The 15,750-nt window shown below is 50.6% G+C and overlaps 1 protein-coding gene across 1 annotated transcript in view; it reads right to left on the reverse strand.

Annotated features, from left to right (window-relative positions):
* The window catches only part of ZBTB7C (zinc finger and BTB domain containing 7C), a 153,385-nt gene that overhangs the window by 63,329 nt on the left and 74,306 nt on the right, over positions 1-15,750 (reverse strand). The window contains exon 4 of the mRNA XM_057367812.1: positions 11,584-11,641. Within this exon, the coding sequence (XP_057223795.1) occupies positions 11,584-11,641 (58 nt within the window). The remainder of the gene's footprint in view (positions 1-11,583; positions 11,642-15,750) is intronic.

Genomic DNA, 15,750 nt, shown 5'->3' on the forward strand with positions numbered 1-15,750 from the left:
GTGATTTTTTCCTCTGGCTGGTAATTGTTCTCATTGCCCTTGGCTCACAGATGGTCCTTGGAGAGCTGGCTGTTGATGTGGTGCCAGCTCTGCTCCACTCCAGCTGCTGAAGGGCATCAGGGGACCAGCCACCAATGTGCAGGGACCTTTCCCCTGCTCCATCTGCCCTTCCACACCCACAAAATCACTGCTAGAGGCTTTGCTCTTTAGCAAACCATGGCTGGGCAATGTCTCAGCTCTGTCCCAGCAWCCAGGTCACCCTGCAGCCCCTCTGCCCCCCACACAAAGCCTCCCCATTCTATCTGGCTCTCCCCACCCACCTTTCCTCCTTGACAGTCTCTCCTATCATGCAGCTGAATCACTTCCCCTTCTCCAAACCTCTCCTTCAAGCTTTCTCATCTCCTTTGGCTTGGGGGAGCCCCTGCAGCCCCAGTCCCAGCAAAMCTCACCCACACAGGGGACCCCTGTGCTCAGCGAGCATCCCCTGGGCTGAAATTCTCCATGCTGATGGTGACAGAACAACAGCACAAGTGTCCAGAGCAGYTGTGGCTGCCCCTGGAACTGTGGAAGTGTCCAAGSCCAGGCTGGAYGGGGCTTGGAGCAGCCTGGGACAGTGGGAGGTRTCCCTGCCATGGCAGGGGGTGGAATGAGATGAGCTTTCAGATTCCTTCAACCCAAATCATCCTGATCTGACCCCCCGGCTGCAGCCCCACTCCACTGGGACAAACCAGGACTGCCACCCAGGCAGGATGGATGTGAGTGGAAGAAAACAAGGGGGGAAAAAACACGGCRGAGCAGAGAGGAGGTGAAAGGAGGTCTTATTTTTCACCAAGCCAAGTTGTTTTTGGAGGCACAGACACTGGGTTTATTCACGAAGCAGCTAAGTGCAGGGTTTTCAACGGAAACAATGAATTAACAAGGATGAGCAGCAACAGGATAAATGACCTTTTTCCTGCCTCCCAAAGTGTCCTGTTTCTTTCCTAACCAAGCAGCCAACAGCTCATTTAGCTTCAAGGCACTCAACCCCAGAAGCCTGGTGCCTCTAGACAAGTCCAAGGGCTTAGAGAGGAGCTTTCCACAGAGGAACCTCCTTCCCTGTGGCTCCATACCCTTCCCACCCAAACCCACAGGAGCTGGGGGCTGTAGAGGATCCCACACAGCATTTGGGATGTGAAGCATGGGTGGGTGGCAGCCAGCAAGGDGACAGCCCCATGGCCAAAGCCAAGGTGTCATGGAATGAAGCTGCATCAGTGCAATCTCAGACTGGACAGCAGACACAGGGTCCTCACCCAGGGCGTGGTGAGGCACTGGAACAGCTCCCCAGGGATGTGGTCATGGCCTCAAACCTGACAGAGTTCGAGGAGCATCTGGAAGATGCTCTTAGCTTTAGACAGTCCAGCGCTCCTTCCTTAAGGACTCCTTCCAATCTGGAGTCACAGCATTGTCATTGTTGGAAGAGCCCTCCAAGACCATCGAATCCAGCCATTCCCCAGCACTGCCCAGGCCACCACTGACCCCTGTCCCCAAGGGCCACATCCATAGGGCTTTAAAACCCCCCCAGGGATGGGGACTCCACCCCTGCCCTGGGCAGCTGTGCCAGGGCTGGACAATGCTTTCCATGGAGGGATTTTCCCCAATATCAAACCTCAACCTCCTCCGGCTGTCCCCTCCTGTCAGGGAGCTGTGCAGAGCCACAAGGTCCCCCCAGAGCCTCCTTTGCTCCAGGCTGAGCCCCCTCAGCTCCTTCATCTRCTCCAGCCCCTTCCCCAGCTCCCTTCCCTTCCCTGGACACACAAGATATTCTATGACACTAACAATTCTATGATCAGTGCCCTGAACACCAACCCAGGGGGATCCATCTGAACCCATACAYGGGAAAAAGATCCCAGCTCACTGAGAACCCAGTACCTTTCACCACTGTGCAATTTCTCTTCAAAGACAGAGAAGGAAAGTGGTTTGACTCGCAGTTTCTGCTATCTCAAAATCTATCAGAGGGATACACTACCCTATGCTAACATAACGGATTAAAGCAGAAGATAAAATGCTGTTCCATTATCTATTTATTAAAAGCACCACTTGAACTGCTTTTATTCAGTGTACATCTCCCAGTAAAGAGGCACTCCTTGATGGTGTAAATCAGCGAGCAATTGTGTTTTAACAGCCTTTAGAATGGCATTTCCCCACGCTTTTAGACAGAGTATCAGACAGAAAACCTCTTCCAAAACTCACTTATCGTAACAGGCGAGATCACGGAGCTCTTTACTGCTCCTCTACCACCACGACAAATACAAAATGGGCTTCTAAAACTCACAAAGCAGAGATCATTCCCATTTCTGCCGCATGAATATCCTTAATGACAGGAAAAAATAAATAATTTTGTTAGCAGGGGAGAACTGTGCAGCTCCYGCTGACAGATGGGAGTCCTGGTATGCCCTGAAATGCAGACTGCAGCTCCCAGCCCAGCAGAGCCACCTCAGTGGTAGCTGTGGGTTCTGTGGGAATCAGCTCTTACAGGGCCAGAATGGATGAAGCCACTACGAGTCCAGCAGTTCCCTGAGCGAAAGGGGAGGAAATTATGCTAAACTTTGAGTAAAAGATTTCAGGTGTGAATATGGCAATACATGTGAACTGCACAACAAAAAGGAGGTTGCTGGATCCTCTCTGCATCACCAGAATAAATTAGGCTTTTGCTTTGTTGAGGGTATTTTTCCACACCAAGAAATATTCCCCCTAACTTTTTCGCCAGGCTCTGCTGCGTTGGTATTCTGATTTTAATTACAAAGTGTTTCAATAAAGAAACCTGGAGCAAGAGCATTCATTAGCTGGTTAGATTTCAAACAAAATGCTGGTGGAAGACAAGCCCAGCAAGCTTCACCCTGAGATGTGGAAGTCAACAGAGTCTCCACAATTGACATGAGCAAATGTGAGGTCTGATGAGAAGAAGAAAAAGGAGGGAGCCACATGCATGGGAGGGATGGCCATGGTCTGGAAACTGTGTGAGTGGACAAATGGATGGATGGATGGATGGATGGATGGATGGATGGATGGATGGATGGATGGATGGATGGATGGANTGACGGACGGACGGACGGACGGATGGATGGATGGATGGATGGATGGATGGATGGATGGAGGAATGGATGGATGGAGGGATGGATGGATGGATGGACAGGGATGGATGGATGGATGGATGGATGGATGGATGGATGGATGGATGGACAGGGATGGATGGATGGATGGATGGACAGGGATGGATGGACAGATGGATGGACAGGAATGGATGGATGGATGGATGGATGGATGGATGGATGGATGGATGGATGGATGGATGGATGGATGGATGGATGGATGGACAGGGATAGATGGAGGGATGTATGGACAGATGGATGGACAGGAATGGATGGACAGATGGATGGACAGGAATGGATGGATGGATGGATGGATGGATGGATGGACAGGGATGGATGGATGGATGGACGGACGAACGGACGGACGGACGGACGGATGGATGAATGGATGGATGGATGGATGGATTCTGAGCACACTGCTGCTGTCAGAAGGACCCAGCACTGACGCACACTCAATGCTGATATTGCTCCATCCTTTCCTGTGGCCACCTGCACTTTATCTCCTGCTGTAGATAAAGTGGGGCATTGCCATGATGGGGGACAGCCAGGGCCCAGCTGTGTCACCTGCAGGGACACCCCTCCCTGGCTGGCTGCTTACCCAGCCTGATGCACCCCAAACTTCTGGCTGCTCATACACAAGCTAAATTCTGACAGGGCTGACAAACCTGAAAGATCATTTCAAACCACAATCACTTCAAATTCAGCCTGTGACCTCCTTGGCAGGATCTCCCTTCAGCACAACAGCCCCAAACAGGAGCTGACAGTGCTCTGCAACCTTTTGAACCAGCACTCAGGTCCCCTGGGTACTGAGGGSAGGGTTTCTCTCAACAGCGTGCAAGCTCCCTGGCTCTGACAGCCCCGCTCTCGGGCTGCCTGGGAGGGGACCAGCATCCCTTTCCCTCCGTTCGCTGGTGTGAAAGGTCACTGGGGAAGGTGCACTTGTCACCAGGAATAAACCGCCACGCAGAAGTTGTGTCACATTTTCTCTCTGCGAGGACGGAGCCAGCTGAAGCCAGAGAAAATCTCTCCTGACGCTGGTGGGGTTTGGAGCTGTCCCGGAGCAGCGAGCAGAAACGCCAGGCAGCCAGGAGTGAACCTCTCATAAATGACACGGGTTATCAGCAGGCGTGGAGGGAGCCCCAGGGACACCCAGGGCAGCTGTCCCTTCACACTGAGGTGCCAGCCAGYGCAGCCCGACTATCCTCTTAACATCACTCACCCCATTTCCATAAAGCTTGGACAATGCCAGCTTCCYAGTCAGGCTAAATAAACCCTTTCCCTTCCCTTTGCCTCCCCTGACAGCACATCTTACCCAGGGCTATTCTGAGACAAGACCCACCAGCAGACCAGAGAGAACTGTGTTGGAGGGTCCAGCTCAGGAGAGCGAGGCCGATCCCCTGTGCTCCAGAAATGTTAAAGTTTCCCACATGAACCTTRTAGTTGTCTACATTTTACTACTTTTACCTATCAGAACGATGTTAGAGAAAATTTTATTTCTCTCTGCTATCGGTAGCAAACCAGAAACAAAACTACAGCAAGAGTGACCTGCAGGGAAGAGGAGCTTCCCTCATCTGATCTGCTGGCAGGAGGACACCAGGGCCAGCCAGCAGCAATGCCTTACCTGGCTCACCCAGCAATGTCTGAGGAAACCAAGCACCGACCACAGAGCCCTGCTGAGATGCTCTGCAGGGGAAAAGATGCTGTCCTGCCATGCTCTGGGTGAAGCCCAGGAGGAAGCAGCACAGCCCAGGGGGTGATCAGCGAGGCCAGACACTCTGCTTGCAGCAGTGGCAGGCACAGGCTCACACAGGCAGGGGTGTCACCATGCTAAAGGGCTGTCGAGCCCACGTCCAGCCCCTCTGCCACTCCCTGAAATGTGGGTCAAGCCACAAGGTGACAGTCAGTGCTCAGGGAGCCGTCCCTGCCCACCGAGGTGCTTCCAGCACTGTATCAAAAACTAAAGCCAAGCAATAAAAATTAAAAGAAAAGTAATATGGACCATAAAACCCAAGCACAGGACTAAAAAGTCCCCAGACACTGATGTGTCGTTAAGATAGGTCATGAAACTCCCCTCATAGCGCTGCCAGGTTTCCTTTCCATGAGAAATTACCTTGATTTCTGATTATTGTTTTRTCAAAGATGGGTCAGGCTTTTGTCAACTGGCTCTCCAGTGTTAAGGAAAAAACTTGGTGGAAAGGCTTGGCACTCATGTGTCCCCCCTGAACACCATTCCTTGTGTCTCTTGTGCCCATTGGGGTTTGTGGGTGAGGCCATTGGTGCCTCAAACCAGTGACTGCACATACCCTGCTCAGGAAGGATGCTRTGGAGAAATGCTAAACAATCCATAGGACCACGGAATGTTTAGGGTTGGAAGGGAACTATTAAAGGCCATCTAGTCCAGCCCTTTCCCATGGCAGGGTCACATTCCACTAGATCAGRGTGCTCCAAGTCCCATCCAGCCTGGCCAGGGATGGGAMACCCAMCACCTCTGTGATAATTGATAACTAAAACAACTGTCCCCAGCCTGATGGGGCTGCTGGCTTGGGCTCTGGTAAAAGAAAACATTATTTTGTTCAAAGTTCTCCATCCCCCAGCTTGCAGTGACCAGTAACTCACAGGCATCCTCCCCCATCCCGTTGTTTTCCCATACAGAAGATCCCACTGAAACAGCAGGCCAAGYACCAGGAGTTTTATGTGAGTAGGAGTCCAGATTTAACTCTTTTAGACACAAAGCTGAGGTTTTAATCATCCCTGGACACTGGGGGGAAAAAAAGTGTAAGATTCACTGCCCACCATCTCCATCCCCCACTGGTCCAGCCGTGCTGGCCCATTAACATCCTCTTCTTCTTGTAAATATTGCCTGAGCGCTCCTGCCTGCCCTCCTGCCCTCAATTAAACRTGGCCTGGGGGAGAAGCAGGTAAGAAAGCACACAAATTTAACTCATCTCCACAGATGGTAAAAAAGGAGCTCAATRAGGCAAACATGGGCAGAGGGGATGGCCAAGGGCAGGACAAGCAGCACAGCAGAGCCCCTCTGGCCCAAACATCTTTGTGAATGCCCAGCTGTCCTCACCTCCCAGCACTTCATGGGATTTGAAGAAAGTCTGCATGCCACCAGGTTTGATTCTCTGCTCTGAAGCAGAATTATCTTCGCAAGCACAGCCTCCCCTCTRCTGAATCACWCACTCCCAGAGCCACAAGACCACCYCCATCCAATGGGGTGGATGTCCCACCAGCCACCTCATCTCATGACACAAAGCAGAGTTTGTGCCCACACTGGCTCTGCAGCTCCCAAATCCCACGGGAGCCTTGGTGACCACTGCATCAGGAGCCACTGCAGCTCAGAAGCAGAGATGACAAGAAGCGTCTCGAAAGGCCAGATGGAGACTTGGAGCAACCTGGTCTAGGGGAAGATGTCCCTGCCCATGGCAGGGGGTTTGGAACTAGGTGAGCTTTAAGGTCCTTTCCAACCCAAAGCATTCTGTGATTCCCTGATAAACATCTCAGGCACAAAACAGCTCCGACAGCATCCACGGGGATGCCAGAAACACAGCTGGCACCTTCAGCAGGGTACCCAGCTCCCAGCTCCTGCTGCAAGGAGCCACAGGTCACAAACAGAGCAGCTCCAGCTTTACACAAAGGTGGTTTCGCTGCAACAAAAGCAAAGGCCACAGAAATAGGCTGATTTTTTTTTTTTTTTTACTTTTTTTCCTAAGATATGACTAAACTCCACAAGCAGGTAGTGCCTGGGCATCCTGCAAGCATCCTGCAAGCTGCGCTTTCAACACGAAGGAACAAAAGGCTGCGGTGGGGAGGAGAATGGTGGGAAACCTTACGGGCTCCCGAGATTCATTTGAGACCTGGTGTTTGCAGCACAGGCTGTATTTCATCTTTTTATAAGTAACTCTTACCAGGAAACGTTACAAAAAAGGGGGCATTTCAAGGCAGAAAAGTTGGTCGCCAAACGTCATTTCATTTTATTTTTTCTAAACCTTTTGTTAGCAACTCTTCTGGGGAGCAAATCCAGCAGAGGCAATACAGTGCAGCGTGCACTCCTAAATTAGTTTCCAGGCACTTGGGATGCTTTATTATTCATTTCCTCCAAATATTAGGTAATGCCTTTCACCCCTTTCAAAGTCTGTACGAGGGGTCTTTGATGCATTGTGGGACTTGAAAGTTTCGGGTCTAAAGAAGCATTTCTTTTAAGTCCTGGCTTTTATCAAGCATATTCTGTTCTGTTCGCTATAATGCACACAATGGCACGAGAGTCCTGACCTGCTTCATGTCTGATGAGTTGAAATCTCAGATGCATAGGATAAAACAGCCATTCCTAGCAATGCTGCTTAAACACTTAGGGCTCTATTCAGGCAAATATTACCCAGGGGTCTGCCACACCACTGAAAAGCTGCAGAAATTGGCTCCGCAGACRGCTGACCAATTCAGCAGTGAGAAATGACCCCGCCACATTAACTCCCCTTTTCATTTCACCCTGGGCGAGCTGAGGTCTGGAGGTAACCGCAGCAGAAGGCGAGAGCCGGCTGAAGCCAGATTCATTTTCTTTATATAAAGTATTTTTGTGTGCGTGTGTGACCATGAATGTCATTATGCGGATCTGCAAAAGAAGGAAAGTAATGACATTAGGGCACAGGCACAGGAATCAGGGAGGGTTTTGTCTTACGGTGACACCGCAGCGCTGTCACATCTCCTGGACAAGCAGAATTTGTAGGCTTTAAAACACTGCAAAATGTCTCAGAAAGGCAGGTCTCTGCCTCTGCTGATGGTTTGTGGACTTTGCTGGGTCACTTTACACCATCCAGGACTGGTCTCCTCCCTGTGTTGAYCAGAATTAACAACTCTGGTTCCTCAATAATCTACCCTGTTCTAATTTTCCGTGTCTACAGGATTTTCTGTTCTTCCTCTGTACACTGCAAGCTCACTAGTTTAGAGACAGCTCCTGTACAACAATATGCTGGCCCCACAGCAGGGATGCAAACTGAAACTTATTATTGCAAAAGCAAACACATTCGGTACAAAATGCCATGTTTTCATCCTGCAGACAATTGCATTGACATGTTTTTACGGAAGTGCCAGGTGGCTATTTTAGGATATTAATCTCTTCTTATCAATCTATTCTTGACAGGTTAGAACTAGGAAACATTTTTTTAAGGGCAATCCTGAAATGCAGGGGTAAAACTTAATGGATGGGCAGGAGAGCTCCTAAATGGGCTGAAGCTGCTGGAATTTGCTTTGCATGTTTTATACTTCAGGAACAAAAGATGCCACTAGAACAAGTCAGAAAACAACTGTTCAGACTATACGGGAAGATGTTTATGAAAGAGACAGGTCCTGCTTTTATGACTCTCCTTGCCTGCCCCAGTGCTACACCTTGGAATGCCCTGCAACCCCATCCTGACTGCCTGAGACCAGCCTTGATAACCACAACATTTCACTGTGAAAACAATCTCTTAAGCTATATAAAGAGGAAGAAGTTCATTTTGCATGATTAAAACCCAGCAGGGTCTTTCCTGATAGTGACAAAACATCTACCAGAATCTCCAATGCCTGTAAAAACGGGAATATTTGCATCTGGCCCTGGTGTGTCTGATTTCATGATTAGCTCTATAAGCAAACCAGATCCACAAGGATAAAATCTCCCAAACGCTTCAGACCCACAGAGRTGAATACAAGCCTGATTTCTGAAGGATGCTGAGCACCTCTCCCATAGCTGGCATGGCAGTAGCAGCAACAGGTACAAAAGATAAAATGATTAAGACTGGACAGGGCTTTGAGCAGCCTGGTCAAGTTAAAGAATGTCCCTGCTTATTGCAGCAGGGTTGGACATGACATCTTTTAAATGTCTCTTCCAACCCCAACTATTTTTCTGTTCTATTCTGTTCTATTCTGTTCTATTCTATTCTATTCTATTCTATTCTATTCTATTCTATTCTATTCTATTCTATTCTATTCTATTCTATTCTATTCTATTCTTTCTCAGCTCTCATGCTACCAGCCTGGCTAGGAGGTTTTTTAGGAACTCTCTTAAGCATCCTTGTTAAAATATTACCAGGACACACATTTTGTGCTCCCCATGTGAGTGTGCAGTGCTGGTCTGCCGCAGGGCAGCTGACAAGTCATCTCTGTGTGTCCTACAAATCCTCTGAACTGATATGGAAACACCAACAGCACAATGATTTATGAATTTGCAGGTGGAAATCCTTTCAATTGACACAATTGAGGTAAATGAAGAGTTTTTGCTTGGGGACCCCATCAGGAGCAGAGGCAGCACAAGGATRGGACCCATCACTCACCAGCCAGCAGGAAGATGTTGTTAGGAGTGTCTGCACAAATTTTGAAGGAGCCTGGAACAGCTCCTTTGAGAAAGGGAGACAGAAGAAAAGAAGCAAAACCRCAGGAGAAAAGGAATTTGTTTGTAAACTCCCGGCAGAATTGACTCGAGGCTGCTGGAGCAGAAGCACTGAGATGACAATGGAGCCTGATGGATAGTTCACAGGATTATTWGATACCCTCCAACTCAAATATGCTGAGGAGCCAATTATTTAATGGTAAAGACAGCACAAAKGAGTGTTTAATAAGCTGGATCACTTGAGGATTGCTGGAGCTCAAGGGGCCAAACCCCCRCTGGTGTAAGCCAGGAAAGGCAGCACGTTGAAACACTCGGTGCTTCAGACACGCACTGGCACTCCAGTCATCACCATCCCTGCCAGGAGACCGCGGGGCATGGAGAGGAAACACAGCTGGAATTTGGGAACAGATGGGTGCAAGAGGTCCCTGCTGGGGTGGGGAAGCACGCTCACCACCCAGGATGCAGATGGCACTCAGCTCCGCAGCCAGCAGCCTTCCTGGCTGCCCTGCTTACAGGAGAAGGAGCTGCTGCTCACAGGAAGATAGGCTGGGTTCATTTTCTAGCTGATTGCAAAGAGGCTGCAGGGGAGCAGTAGGAAGTGTGGGAGCCAGAGAGGAGTTTGGTCACTGCTCCAGGCACTGATCAGAACCTATTTTGGAGTCAGGGATGATTCCTGTGAACAAAGARTCCCTTCTCAGGCTCTTCTGCAGGCAGGGGTGTTGGAGGACAGCAGGGTCTCAGCACCCTCCCTCGTCAGGAGGTGACCCTGCAGACACACCACCCCCTCACCTGGGCTGCTTCACCTGGACAGGCTTCTGCTCATCCTCGAGTGCTGCCCAAACTGGAGCAGATGCAATGTGGGATAAAAACATTTGCACTAACTGGATGGTCCCCATGCTTTTAAATGCCTCAAGATTGCTTCCTGAAACCACATTGTGTCAGCTTCTCCCTTCAACCACATTCAAACTGTGCTACAGGAGCTGAGGTGTGTCGTAAAAAGCTGCATCTCCCCATGATCCAACCTCCACCAGCACTGCTCCTGTAGTCYAGGCTACAGCAGCGATGCAAGAAYAGATGTAAGAAAGAAATTCTTTGTGATGAGGATGGGGAGGCCCTGGCACAGGTTACCCCAGCCCTGGAAGTGTCCCAGGCCAGGTTGGAGAGGGTTTGGAGCACCMTGGRGCAGTGGAAGATGTCCCTGCCCATGGCAGGGGTGGCACTGGATGAGCTTTAAAGGTGCATCCCAACMCAAACCACAGTTCTACAATTCCATGATTGCTCAGCACTGAGATGCTCCTCAGCATCCATCACACATCACAGAGGAAAATTGTGGGAATTTGGTCCCTGTGGGACAGAAACCCTGGGGGACTCATGGCATAGTCCCGCTGAGGGTTTGGCCAGTGCCAAACTGGGAAGCTGCTCACGAGACAATGGCAAAGAAAACACCAGCCTCCCTCAAGACTCAACAAGAAATATCTCAGTTCAAAAGCATCACCCAGGGTCTGGCTCTGGCATATCTGAACCAGCTCAGATGATAAAAAACAAAGGATTCTCCTTTCTTCCTGTACAAGACCTCTAGGCARGCATCCAAGCCGCAGCCTCCTGCGTGACAGCTGCAGAAAACAGGTCTGGAGAGGACCTTGAAATGCCACCCAGATCGCAGCCCCGTGACTGGCTCTGGACGGGGCCAAGCACAACAACAGCCAAAAGCACTCCAAGCATTAACAAATATTGCTGCTTGGTGCACTCCTGCGCATCTGCCAGCGTATCTGCCGCCCGCTCCTCGCAGCACTCAGCACGGAGAACACGCATATTGATGAGAGCATCTTCCACGGGCTTACAGGAACTGCAAWTAGAGGCTGGGTCGCTGACAGCAGYACAGAATYGTGGTGGTGGTGGTGGTGGTAAAGATGATTTGTGCTGATCCATTAACACGACAAACTACCTCCTCTCCCGCAGGAAATCTCAATAGCTGATGGGCGGATCAGAACCCCAAGATTCCAGAAAGCATCCGGACAACCACAACGTGCTCCCCAGGCTGCATTCTGCTCAACAGCTCTCCCCTCAAAGCTCGCCCCGCTGTGTACTCACCAGTACCCTTGGTTTTGTTTCAAAATGGTGATGCTCCTTTCACTCCTCTGACCATTTCCTAAGGGAAAGCAGAGAGGAGAAAAAACAAAACAAAAYCCCTCATCAGATCASACCCAGGACTGATTATGTGGTTAAGAAGGGCCAGCTCTGGAGAAAGCTCTGTCGGGACGATGAGAAAACAGAGCCAGGCCCACTCCCACTCTCCCACCACGGGTGTTTCCACGGTCAGTTCATCTGCTCCTCACCCTTCCCCGTATCACAACATCACCTAGCAACACCGAGCCATGGAGGTGCGAGCCCACCCCGTCCTCCCACTGTATCACATCTCCAGTGACAGCTGGGAGATGAACGCTCCAGGAGCAGCTTCGGGCTGCTTCCCCCATCCCACCCCACAGCTGAACATTACACTTGGTCCCCTCGGGAGTATCAGCTTCCCTGGGCTTCCTAYACCCACAGCTCAGTTGCCAGGGGTAGCTCAGCGGTACCTGCAGTGGTACCTGTGACAAATCCCAAATTCCACAGGTGCTGGGGTGCAGAGAGGGGAGGTGTGTGACCAGCATCCCCCCAGCTCTGCCCATAAAAGTCTCCTGCCCCTCTGAGCTTGGCAAAACCTTTTGGAGAAACGGAGCTCTAGTGAAGCTGCTGGCCACCACCCACACTTGCAGACGATGGAGGCAGCAAGATTGCTTTTCCAGAAGCTGACACCTCCACGTGGGAGGCCCAGCAGCTTGGCTGGAGGTGGGCGGGATGCAGGGCTGATGAAGGAGATCAGCAGGAGGATCTTTTGGGGCACTTTACTCYATTTCAGAACCATCTCAAGGTGTGAGTGATACCCCCACCAGCAGGCAGCCATCGCTTTACATTCAGCTTACATCATTTACATCATTTTACAGCCAGCTCTCACACTAYCAACCTGGCTAGGAGGCTTTTTAGGAGCCCTCCTAGGCATCGTTATTAAAATACCATCAGGACACACATGGTTTGTGCCCTTCATGTGAGTGGAGGGCAGCTGACAAGTCACCCTAAAAATCCTCTGAGCTGMTAAGGAAACTCCAACAATGCAAGGATTTGTCAGTTTGCAGATGGAAAACCCTATAGGATCCTGAGTCCCCTCAATACAGCCTGGCACCCGGCACCAGGGGCTGGCACCACGCTTCTCTTGAGCAGTGCTGGGCTTTATCTGTAGCCTCCAGCTGAAGTCTCCTTCTCCCCACAGGTCCTTCCCTGCAGCTGCTCCCCAGAGCAGCACCTTGTTGCACACAGGTGGGGTTGGTGTCTCCTCACAAGAGATAGGACAAGAGAGAATGGCCTCAAGTTGAGCTGGGGCAGGTTTAGACTGGACATGAGGAGAGACTTCTTCACAGWATGAATTGTCCAGCCCTGGCACAGCTGCCCAGGGCAGTGGCCCAGTCCCCATCCCCATGGGATTTTAAAGCCATGTGGATGTGGYGTTTGGGGACATGGGTCAGTGGTGGCCTTGGCAGAGCTGGGGGCATGACTGGATTTAACAGTCTTAGAGGGCTTTTCCAATCTAAATAATTTTGTGATTCTACGATTCCACCTAAAACCCATTCCAATCACTGTTTGAGGCACATAAGAACTCTCATGGGGCAGTAACAGGGAATTTCTGGGTTAAGGAAAAGCTGCACCTCAATCACAGTTTCATTAACCTTCCAAGAAGAGTGGCTGTGAACAAACATGCTCCTGATCCACCCTCTGAACCAGAAGATGCCCTGGTGCCCTTGTAGCAGTTTCTAAAATAGGATGGACATTGCTGAGAGCAGCCCAGGCTTCATTCCCCCGCTCCCAAAACACACTTGCGATGAGAAGCTACAAACCAACCAGGCCTGCCTGTGGCTTCCCCTCAGCCACAAGGTCCCTTTTAGCTCCTTGGGGTGGTTGGAAGAATGAATGGAACACACCCTCCTGCAGATGACACTCAGGTTTCTAAATTACCCTCCCTGAACACATCGCTGATGTGCCACGTCAGCTCGCTTGGCGGGGCTGCCCCTCTCACCAYGTGTCTCCAGCAGTGGAGATTCAGCACAGACCTCCCCCGGGCCTGGCTGGGCTGAGCTGCTGGGCTGGGAAAGATGATTTCCAAATAAACTGGTCATGGGGAATGCCTGTCCTGCCCTTGAGGTCAAGCCCACAYGCAGAAACAGCCTGTATCACAGAATAGTTCAGGTTGTCTGTCTATTTCAACTTCCCTGCCATGAGCAGGGACATCTTCAACTAGACCAGGTGGCTCAGAACCCTGCCCAGCCTGACTATGAATGTTTCCAGGCATGTTTTGGGGCATTCAATKTTTCCTTGAATGTTTCAGGGCATCCACAGCTTCTCTGGGCARCCTGTGCCAGCATTTCACCACACTCACTGTAAAAAAAACTTCTTCCTAACTGCTGATCTAAACTTATCCTCCTTCAGTTTAAAATCACCACCCCTTGTCCTATTGCAACASACCATGKTAAGAAGTTTSTCCCTGTCWTCCYTTAGGCCCCAAAAGGGGCTCTGAGCTCTCCCTGGAGCCTTCTCTTGWCCAGGTGAGCAMCCCCAGCTCTCCCAGCCTGGCTCCAGAGCAGAGGGGCTCCAGCCCTGGCAGCATCCCTGGACTCTCTCCAGCAGGTCCRYGTCCATGCTGAGGACCACCAGGGCYCTCTCCAGGGTGTCCACACTGGGAACTGCCCTGCACTCAACAAAGCAGGCACTCACACATTTCCAGTGGATTCCCAAGGCTGCCRTCCATGCTCTAGCCCTGACCAGCCAGCAGCTGGAATTCAGCTCACCCAAARCACAGGACTGCCCTGGACTGACAGCCAGCAGCATGGGCCATGGGAGTCACCTCCCTGYCACCAGGGGGTGACCCCAGGGACAGCCTGATAAACCTGCGCCAGTCCCAGGCACACCGGGTGGGATTCAGCTGCAATTAAAGCATCTCAGCTGGGCTGCCCCCAWGCAGCTCCTGGCTTTAGTTGCCTTCAAACAGGTTCTCATTGCCACGCTGGGCTCCCCAAGCTATCCCAGACCCATGCCTGGCTTGGCCAGACAAAACCCTGGACCTGTGTCCCTCCTGACCGACAGCAATATGTCCGAGGGTAAAAGTGGACACCTCTGTCCAGCAGCTGAACTGTGACCCACACATGTGGTGGCTGCTCCAGCTCTTTCTGCAGCTCACAGGAATGCAGTTGGCATGATTTTGGCTGCTTGGTGATACATTTTGTTACTTAAACTTCAGTATCTGTTTTGGGGTATGAAACATCCTCCARACTCTGCTGACTCTAAAAGGAGAATGGGCACCAAGTTAATATTTTTATCTTCCATTGCAGCCCACCTCCAGGTCCTGGTCTAAGTTTCAACAGCTCAAAAAAGACCCCATTTGCATGGGATGGGGATGCCCTGCAGCTCTGCACTCTCATGCCCCGCTGTGATGAGCAGCTCAATTCTGGCACATCCACATCTCCAGGATGGTTCCAGGGCTCATGTGCCTCCTGCATAATAGGATWGAAACAAACAAATTTGACAAAGAAAGGAGAAAGGACAACTGACGTGCAAATCCATGTTTTAAATCATTCACCAAATTTGTTCTGCAGTTTTGAAATAATCTTGGAGGTTGCTTCCCAAGTGCTGTTTGCAAACCCTCTCTTAATCTGGGAAGCAGATGCTGCTACAGTAGGCTGTATTACAGCATCTTCAATAAATCCCCATCAAATAAGGCTTTAAAATGCCCAGGACTTCTTCAATCAGTTGTTTTTAAATCTTCTTGGCATATCTGAAAACCACATCATAAAAAAACCCCTTTGCTGTGATTCAGCTGTAGCAAATGAGTCTAAGGGGAAAGAGCTCATCTCACACCTCCGTCCATGCCCAGGTAACCCCMAAATTCTTCCTGCCCATTTCCTTCACATGGTCTGAAGAATCTTTGAGTCTATTTCTGAGGTTCGCTGAGAGCCTGTGTTACCTCAAACAGGGCAGTGCCCCGGAGGTGCCCTCTGGAGTCACAGGAATCAAATCACCCACGACCTGGCAGAAAATCCTAAACGGAAAACATACCCTGAAAGGGCACTTCTACCATGCCCTGGCACACGTGGACATTTCACTGCTTAGGAGAGTGTTTGGGATGCTTACTGCTGAGTTGGGTTTTTTTGGTTTTTGGTTGGTTTTTTTTTT

Source organism: Malurus melanocephalus, unplaced genomic scaffold (genome assembly GCF_030028575.1).
Source record: "Malurus melanocephalus ecotype Western Australia unplaced genomic scaffold, MMel_1.1 scaffold_85, whole genome shotgun sequence".
In the NCBI taxonomy this organism is placed as follows: Eukaryota; Metazoa; Chordata; class Aves; order Passeriformes; family Maluridae; genus Malurus; species Malurus melanocephalus.